Here is a 10,577-nt window from a genome sequence, read left to right on the forward strand (position 1 = left end):
CCAGTTTTTCGGCCTTCGCTGTTTTTAATGATCCAGCCTTAAGGCCTCGAGGAGCCTTGAGGAGAAACCTGAAAAAAAGACTATCAGAAAGCGCACAGATCTGTGATCTTATCATTCAAAACAAATCCAGCTGTATTATTACTATCATTCTTATTTTTTTTACAAAATAATGCAATGATATTCAATCATAAAACCTCACATTTTACTCTGATTTGTTTCAAAATGCAAGATTCAGTTTGGATTTATTCTACTAAAGACAGAAAAGATGTACTGAGAAATTGACATAACTAAGATACTGACATTCTAAGATATCAGGCATTCTCAGATGCTGACTTACTGAAACACTGACATTATAAAACAATGGACATACTGAGATACAGACTTACTAAGATACTGGAATACCGAGATACTGGCATCCTCAGAAGCTCATATACCACATACCAAAACACATACCACAATACTGAGATACTGACACATACTGGCATACTGTAAAACTGAGATAATAAACTGAAATACTGCCATAAATATAAACTAGTATACTGAGCAAACTGATATAGTCAACAATAAGATAATGAGATAATTTGTATACTGAGCATACTGAAATAGTCAACAATGAGATCATGAGAACTTGGTATACTGAGCATATTGAGATAATGAGATAAAGAGAACTTAGTATACTGAGCATATTGAGATAGTCAACAATGAGATAATGAGAACTTAGTATACTGAGCATATTGAGATAGTCAACAATGAGATCATGAGAACTTACTATAATGAGCATACTAAGATAGTCAACAATGAGATAATGAGAACTTAATGTACTGAGCATATTGAGATAGTCAACAATGAGATAATGAGAACTTAATGTACTGAGCATATTGAGATAGTCAACAATGAGATAATGAGAACGTAGTACACTAAGCATATAATGATAGTCAACAATGAGATAATGAGAAATTAGTATACTAAACATACTGAGATAGTCAACAGTGAGAAAATGAGAACTTAGTTTACTGAGCATACTGAGATAGTCAAAAGTGAGATAATGAGAGCTTAGTATACTGAGCATTTTGGGATAGGCAACAATAAGATACTGAGAACTTAGTACACTAAGCATATAATGATAGTCAACAATGACATAATGAGAACTTAGTATACTGAGCATACTGAGATAGTCAACAGTGAGATAATGAGAACTTAGTATACTGAGCATATTGATATAGTCAACAATGAGATAATGAGAACTTAGTATACTGAGCATACTGAGATAGTCAACAGTGAGATAATGAGAACTTAGTATACTGAGCATATTGATATAGTCAACAATGAGATAATGAGAACTTAGTATACTGAGCATATTGAGATAGTCAACAATGAGATAATGAGAACTTAGTATACTGAGCATACTGAAATAGTCAACAATGAGATAATGAGAACTTACTATACTGAGCATATAATGATAGTCAATAATGAGATAATGAGAACTTAGTATACTGAAGTAGTGACATTCTAAAAACTGGATATCTGAGATATTAACATACTGAGACACTGACATATCGAGCGTAACATACTAAGACACTAAGATACTGATTATACTGATGTCCTAACATAAAAAATACCCCTAGATTTTGGAGCACTGCTGTGAGGATTTGATTGCATACAGTAACAAGATAAGCATTAGTGAGTTCAGTATGTTGAATGAGCATCACACATCTCATCTCCATCTCCCCAACTCTCCAACATATCCCATCCAAAAGTATTTGATTGAGTTCCATCATTCCAGAGAACACGGTTCTACTGCTTCACAGCTCAATGCCCATCATACCAATCCAACAGACTCTCAAATTAAAGTAGCAGCATTTCTTCACACACTCTCTCTCACAAACACAAACTCTTACACACTTTCACACACACACAGAGTGGAGGTGAAAGTATCAGAGGTTGTATAAGTTGAGCAGAATCAGACTGATTGTAATAACAGCCTGAGAGCCTGTGAAGAGCTCCTCCAGCACCACCAGAAAAATAAACACCGAGACCAAAGAACCAGACAGTACTGCCCACACACTCACTCACTCACACACTCTCTCACACACACTCTCACACACTCACACACACTCTCACACACTCACACACTCTCTCACACACACAGTGTGATGCTGTAATCCAAGAAATGGGCAAAAAAACAACAGAAAATAATAATAATAAAGAGCAGCTGTAAGAATGGAGTGAACGGATCAGTGGGCTGGAGTGTCCTCAGAGAATCAATAGATCAGCACAGAGTCAATACTAAACAATACTAAGCAGCATCAGCAGATGATCAGCAGAACACATGCAAAAACACAATCATATCACACTATATATTTACCATTATATTTTCCAACAGAAAAGAGATAGAGAGCAGGAGGTGTTCGTGTTCAATTGGATGTAAAGGGAATAAATGAATGACTGAATGAATGAGTCATTGAGTGAGTCAGTACATTTACATTTTCATTTAAGGTATTTAACACCCTTATCCAGAGTGACTTACAGGGGTTGGACAATAAAACTGAAACACCTGTCATCATTTTAGTGTGGGATTTTAGGTTTCATGGCTAAATTGGTGCAACCTGGTGGCCAATCTTCATTAATTGCACATTGCACCAGTAAGAGCAGAGTTCAGAGAACTTCTCTTGTTGGTGCACGTCTTGCTGGCGCATCTGTGACCAAGACAGCAAGTCTTTGTGATGCATCAAGAGCCACGGTATCCAGGGTAATGTCAGCATACCACCAAGAAGGACCAACCACATCCAACAGGATTAACTGTGGACGCTGTAAGAGGAAGCTGTCTGAAAGGGATGTTCGGGTGCTAACCCGGATTGTATCCAAAAAACATAAAACCACGGCTGATCAAATCACGCAGAATTCAATGTGCACCTCAACTCTCCTGATTCCACCAGAACTGTCCGTCACCCCAATCAATTATTGTGCTCGAAAACCAGGTGTTTCAGTTTCATTCTCCAACCCCTGTACAACAGTGCTTCGTTGTTTACTTCAAAATATTCATAGCTAGTTTGTAGAGACTAGGAGTCAGTAAGCGAGTGAATGAATGAATAAGTCATTATTTTAGTAAGCGAATAAACAAATGAGTGAGTGGGATTCAGTTTCAGCACCTGCATTTAATATTTTAATTTTTTCATTTAAATGCAGAACTTTTTACCCTCAAAATCATTCAACAAGAGCCACAGAGAACCATCCAAATATAAAGCAACGTCAAGAGCCAACTTCAGTCCTGAAGAGCTAGCTGCATGTTTCCATTTCTAACTCAGAGTCAGAAAGGTGGAGGAGGTACGGAAAGAAAAGGTCAGCTCAAATCTGTGCTGTGTATTAAGAACAGTATGAGGAGCTTTAAACTGATCCAGCTAATACACAGCAATATACACCTGAAACCATCTGCCACTTTATTAGAAACACCTAATTTTAGCTTTTACTCACTGGCCATTTTATTAGAAACCAGCAAGATGGCACTACATCATTGAGGGTTTCTGAACACCAGCAGCAAGGTGGAGGTTCAACGAGGTGGGTGTTTCCAATAAAGTGGCCCCCACACCCTCACACTGATGTTTCCAGTTCCCACCATTGCTATGGTGACTGCCACAGTTCCCCTGGATTACCTCTAATTAATAACAGTTTTAATGACCGTTAGCCTGTGTCAACGAGCCAATTAAGGCTTAACGAGTTCCATCAGCTAATCAAACTCATACAGTTTGCTGCACACGTTGTGTTTACTTATGTTTCTCTCCTGTTGACCAGCTGGTGAATGGGTTTCTCAGTACTGAAAGTGACAGGTGGTCTACTGGCCACTGACGGATGTCCAGAGAATGCTAATACAAACAGCGAGTGCATCAACAGAGAGACAGACAGTTAGACAGTCTTTAACTGAACACCAGCAGCAAGGTGGAGCTTCAACAAGGTACAAGGTGTATCAAAGCCACTAGCTCGTGCACAACCAGTGCATGCTTTCTTTTAATAGCTGCCCCATCAAACACACAGATGTTCCCACCATTGCTGTGACGACTGCCACAGTTCCCCTTAATTACTTTTTATTATTAACAGTCATAATGACCATTAGTCTGTGTTAACAAGCCAATTAAGGCTTAACGAGTTCCTCCAGCTAATCAAACTCAAACAATTTGCTGCACAGAATGTGTTTACTTATGTTTCTCTCCTGTTAACCAGATGACTGTTGGGTTTCTCAGCACTAAAAGTGACAGGTGGTCTACTGACCACTGACCAATGTCCAGAGCATGCTAACACAAACAGCGAGTGTATCAACAAAGAGACAGACAGTTAGACAGTCTTTAACTGAACACCAGCAGCAAGGTGAAGCTTCAACAAGGTACAAGGTGTATCAAAGGCACTAGCTTGTGCACAACCAGATCATGCTTTATTTTGATAGCTGCCCCATAAAAAACACACAGATGTTCCCAGCATTGCTGTGACGACTGCCACAGTTCCCCTGAATTACCTCTTATTAATAACAGTTTTAATGACAATTAGTCTGTGTTAATGACAAAATTAAGGCCTAACGAGTTCCTCTAGCTAATCAAACTCAAACAGTTTGCTGCACACGTTGTGTTTACTTATGTTTCTCTCCTGTTGACCTGATGACTGTTGGGTTTCTCAGTACTGAAAGTGACAGGTGTTCTACCGACCACTGACCAATGTCCAGAGCATGCTAACACAAACAGTAAGTGCATCAACAGAGAGACAGACAGTTAGACAGTCTCTAACTGAACACCAGCAGCAAGGTGGAGCTTCAACAAGGTACAAGGTGTATCAAAGCTACTAGCTCGTGCACAACCAGTGCATGCTTTCTTTTGATGCCCCCCAAACACACACGCACACTTGACCACACGCACGCGCGCACACACTCCCCCCTCGTGCAGTAGCAGCAGCAGCAGGGTACTCACGCTGCTGTTCTCTCCGGTCCAGTGCACCATCGCCTGGTTGTGCGCGGCGTCGCCCTTCAGCACGAACGAGCTGCTGCTTAGCGCGAGGCGCCCCGGCGAGCCCGGATCCGCGGAGGAAAAGGAGGCAGAAGAAACACAGCACGCGCACGCGGCCAAGAACACGAGCGAGGAGGGCAAGAGCGGCGACAGCGCGCGGAGACGCATCGCGCGCGCGTGACGGTCGGGGGAGAACAACGGAGAGAAACAGAAGAGCACGGATGGAGATACGGTTACGCACGCGCTCCCCGAGCTCTGAGCTGTGTTTTCTGAGCTGTGCAGAGCGAGAGAGTGAGCGAGCGCGAGCGCGAGGACGGGGAGGGATGAGAGAGAGCGTCCAGAGAGAAAGAGAGAGAGAAGGAGGAAAAATAAAGAGAGAGAGATAAAGGAGTGTAGATGCGCCACCCGGCGGATGAAGTGGGTAATCCGCCTTTTACGCACGAATACTGACGAGTAGATTGAATGGGTAAATTAATTGGAAACGGCATTCTCCGTGCACTTTAGAAATATATGAGCAATAAGCTGTGATAATTTACATATTTCTTATTTTATTTATCTTAACTCACCAAATTAGTTTTTGAGTTCATGAGCTGTCAGCCTATCAGCTTAAGTTTATATGTTAGTTTAATTAAGTGGAAATTTGTAATGAGTTCCCTGCGATGGATTGGAGGCCTGTCCAGGGTGTATCCTGCCTTCTGCCTGATGCCGGCTGGGATAGGCTCCAGCACCCTTAACGGATAAAAGCGGTTGACGATGAGTGAGTGAGTGTAATGAGTTAAATTAATTTAAAATAATGAGTCATAGCTCACACCATTCCCATTGGCTCCTGAAACCATTTATTTGCATACTGGGTGTGTCTCCCTCTCCTCTTCACTCACCATCAGTGTGTAGTCATGCCCCCCCCCAGGCTACCCTCTCTCGTGTATTCTGCTCTGTTTTATACAAAGTTTGACTGTCCAGTCTCTTATATAAATCTTATTCTGAACATTTCACTCACAAAACTGTGCAGGAATTTGTCTGCCCAGGAACTTAAATTACTAAGTTTACAAAACTACTGAAATAAGCGATTAGTGAATATAACTCATGTTTAGAAGTTATATGAATTGCTATTATATGTATTATGTAGTCAAATTAGCTTGCAGAAAGGAGTCAAATACCAAATTGGACATGAAGTCATTGAGTTTAATTTTATTTAACTTAAAATTATATAGCAGCAAATTTTTCAGTTAAAGCTGATAATATTTTTTTACAGTGTGTGCTATCAATAATAATAATAATAATAATAATAATAATAATAATAATAATAATAATAATAATAATAATAATAAAAAATATTAATAATAATAATTATTACTGCCCCTCCCCAAGTGCACAACCAACAGGTTTAAAAACTCCTTTGTTCTTCATGCCATTGGACTGTACAACTCCTCTCTACAGGTGAGGAGGGGTCACAGGAGGACAGAGACTCAAACATAAACGTAAAAGACTGATTAAAACATAAATCGTACTATATGCAATAATACTGTGCGATACATCCTCTGCTGGGCTGTTTGGATACTTGTATATTGTATTTTATTTATTTATTTCCCTCTGTTACTTGTGTGTGTTTCTTGTACCTTGTTATAATGATCTGAAGAATAGCTAAAGTTGGAGGAACGAGGTATGAAAAAATAATAACAGATGAATGTGAATCAGTATGGCTGTGAATTAGAGCTGAGTTGTACACCCTTAGGAAATACATTAAGTTTGGTGTCTGCCTTGTCTGCCTCAGTATGACATGCAGTTTTGTGGCTGTCAGGCTATAAGCCCTTATCACACAATAGTCCACAATTGTGTTTAGTCTGTAAATGTATAAACTGCATCTATGTGGAAGATGTTTCTGATAAAATTGCCAAATGTACATAATATGTGGGTGTTACTTAAAAACAATGTAAACTGTGTAGGTTACATACCTAAATTACATCAACTCCCAGCCAATGATCATGTATCGCATCGCCCTCTAGTGGAAACATGCTGACAGTGACATGGACATCTGGTAGACTTTCTGCACCAGGTTGGGCTCCTGGTGATGATGTGTTCTGGAATTCAGGGTGAGCTGGGGGATCAGAGAGCGCAAATGGGTTCATGGTAGAAATATTCATATGTTTATATAAAGAAAACAAGAGTATTAATACATTTTATTCACCCAAATGCGTTTTACTTGCCAAATGTGTTTTACTAACATTTTTCTACAACCATAATTAGATAAACTGATATTAGCTTTTATTTCAACTGGCATTTTATTGTAACATCTACACTAGACTACTGTAACTGTGTATGTGTTTTTCTGTATACTTTATTATTCTCCACCTTTAACCCTGTTTTTTATGACTCAGAACCCACAGGATAGAAAAACACCACAGAGCAGCTATTATTATTATTTGGGTGGTGGGACATGTTTCTCAGCACTGCACTGTTTAGCATGGTGGTGGTGTATGAGGTGTTAGTGTGGGTTAAGCTGGTACGAGTGGATCAGGTACAGCAGCATCCTGTAGGTGTCGTCCTGTAGACAGTGTCCTGTGGGTGGGGTTCTATGTGTGGAGTCCTGTAGGCACTGATAAGTAGTAATAGAGTGAAGGACAGTGAGTGATTAAACACAGTGTTTAAAAACTCCAGCAGCACTGCCGTATCTGATCCACTAATACCAGCACAACACACACTAACATCTCCTCATACACCACCACCATGCCAGTATCAAAGTGGTCATAATGTTATTCTTGATCGGTGCATTTAATGCCATTTTACTGAAGTTTTAAAACTACTTGGTAAGCTTACCTTCCTGTATACATTCCTCTGCTTTAGAAAAGGACGAGGCAGCTGCTGTCTCTGCCTCAGGGACTGTGGCTTCTGGAAAAAAGAGTGTGCATTTTACCAGTTAGTTGCTGGGGTAAGATTTATTTGAGTTATGGCAGCAGAAACAATGTCCGTCTTCACAAAATATACTGCTGTAATGAATGAAATAGCAGTTTTTCAGCTATCAGCTTAGTTAGTTACAAATACGTTTAGACTTATTTTCAATTTGGGGTTGAATAAGGATGTTTTTAAGGCATTTTTTTCCTGACATCTATACAATGACCGAATAGGGTTAGGTGACATTACAAAATGTTATGGTATTTTTTTGCAGCAGCAATTTTATTGGTAATATGGCCTGCACTGATACATATTTAGTTCATTTCAAGTAGGGCGGGGAGGTTAACAGAATTAATTTGATTAATGGAAATGGAATAATGGAGAATTTACATTTTTATATATAGAAGCTGCCTGAGTGAATCTCAGTAGATAGACATTTGCTTCTGTCAGAAAACTGTAGCTAAATAATTCTTTTATATGGCAGTCATTTTGATATTTTAATTTTTTTTTTTATATTTTACTGAAATACAAGGACAATATGTTTACACTGTTTTTAAGCTCCATGTAAGGTTGAAGCAGCTTTTATTCTTCTATTCTTCTTTTCTACTATTCATAAAAAAAAGAAATTAATGTAAAGGAAACATAGCTTGGGCATCACTTTGAATATTGCTGTTTAATTACAAATAAAAATATCAAAGTTGATATTTAAGAACTAACAACCATAATAGTAATTGAGAATCGCTTATATATTTAAAGAATATAGAGATAAAGCTCTGGAAAAAATAAGAGACCACTTAAAAACATGCCAAGATGCATGAAAACTGTGATTAAAAACCAGGGTTATTCCACTAAATATTAATTTCTGAACTTTTATGAATTTTATGAATATGAACTCATTTTCTTTGCATTATTTGAGGTCTGAAAGCTCTGCATCTTGTTATTTCAGCCATTTCTTATTTTCTGCAAATAAAGTCTCTAAATGACAATATTTTAATAATAAAATTATAAAAAAATATATATAATAACATTTATATATATATAAAACAAATGTTAAGGTTTTATTAACACTAATTAAATATTTTATCAGACACTATTACAACTGTAGATATCAGTTATTTAACATTAAACACTAATTATTTTACTGAAAACGAATTGAGGTTATTTTCTAGAACACTGTGTTTGTATTATTGTTGTAAATGGAATACAAATATTTACATAACATTTAAAAGTAACTCAGCATCACAGATCACAACATTATACTTATATTATGTCTCTCACACACACACACACACACACACACACACACACACATATGATAACTTATGTTATTTTTATTAAATATAAGTTAGCTAGTTCAAGTATTCTGACCTGAAAACCCCCACAGTAAAGCGTAGTCCACAGGCTATAGGCGGGTCTGAGGTAAATTAGCCAGCTAGCTAACAATTTTACCTCAGAGCTGAATTCCCGCGCTTTTAGTCCTGCTCGCGCTGCGCTGATCCGCAGATCTACAGCTCATCTCCCCCAACAGCAGCGCGCGGGTATGATTTACAGATCAGCAGATCTGCAGTCCTGCTTTAAATCAGGAATTTAGGACATTTAAAAAACGTAAAAAAGCACAATAATGCACTTAAACAACACATAAACTTAGACAAACAGAGCTGATGTTAATCAACATTTTAAACAATTATAAACCAAAACAAATTGACCAAAAAAAATATTTATAAGGCTATAATATAGAAAACTGGAAATTTAATTATTATTTTTTTTAATTATTTATTTTACCTATAGACCGTTTTAGAGGAATATTCATGAGCGTAGGAAGTGACTTCGCTGTTCCTAGGACACTTCCGTTCAGCGGTAAACAGCGTTCAAAACAGTGGACGTAACTTTTTAATTTAACATGAATGCAAACTTTACCTAATCTGAGAGTCACAAACATTGAAAATTAGGTCAATTGTTCTTTAAACAAGTAAACTATGGAGGACCAAAAATTAAATAAGTATAAATAAATACACATATAAATGTATAAATATGTGAACAAATAAACGAATAAATAAATTAATGTTGAAATTAATAAATACATATATAAATGCACATATAAATGTATAAATACATATATATATATATATATATATATATATATATATATATATATATATAAATAAATACGTGCACAAATAATTGTATAGGTAAATAAATAAATTAATAAACACATTTCTTATTTTTATATGTATTTATTCATTTATATGTGCATTTATTTATGTCAACATTTATTTATTTATTCATTTATTTATTTAAACATTTATTTATTTATACTTATGTAATTTTTGGTTCTCCATAGTTCTCCATAGTTCTCCATAGTTCTCCATTCTGCTTTCGTTTTTCACACTGCTAACCTGCCTGCAGTTACAGCGTCCGCTCACAACTCCTCCCTCCTTCTTATCTATAAATCACGCAGAGTACGTGCTGGATCGGTTTGATCTGCTCCAACCTCACCATACACTATAGTGATGCTTCTCTACTACAGGAACAAATATTCCCAACTTTTCCACTGAGAAATTAATTATATGCGTCCAAACTGCGGTGCGCTTTCACTGCCTCCGTTTCAACAAGATAGTGATTCACATCTGGGTAGGTCACCTCTGGCAAGCCTTTTAAATCAGAGGAAAAAACGTCCCTCGTTAATCCTTATCAAAAGGATCA

The 10,577-nt window shown here is 37.5% G+C and overlaps 1 protein-coding gene across 44 annotated transcripts in view; it reads right to left on the reverse strand.

Annotated features, from left to right (window-relative positions):
• Positions 1–9,357, reverse strand: part of sorcs2 (sortilin-related VPS10 domain containing receptor 2) — a 313,031-nt gene extending 303,674 nt beyond the window's left edge. For 43 of the 44 annotated variants that reach the window (XR_007440400.1, XR_007440398.1, XR_007440391.1 and 40 more), the window contains exon 1: positions 4,950–5,284. Coding sequence is in view for 4 of the 44 variants with exons in the window: in XM_049482681.1 (XP_049338638.1) it covers positions 4,950–5,153 (204 nt within the window). In the remaining 40 variants the exon portion in view is untranslated. Of the gene's footprint in view, positions 1–4,949; positions 5,285–6,937; positions 7,081–7,799; positions 7,872–9,242 lie in introns of those variants that run through there. The other variant, XM_049482683.1, reaches the window with a different exon arrangement.
• Between the last annotated feature and the right edge of the window lie 1,220 nt (positions 9,358–10,577).

Source organism: Astyanax mexicanus, chromosome 8, assembly GCF_023375975.1.
Source record: "Astyanax mexicanus isolate ESR-SI-001 chromosome 8, AstMex3_surface, whole genome shotgun sequence".
Classification (NCBI taxonomy): Eukaryota; Metazoa; Chordata; class Actinopteri; order Characiformes; family Acestrorhamphidae; genus Astyanax; species Astyanax mexicanus.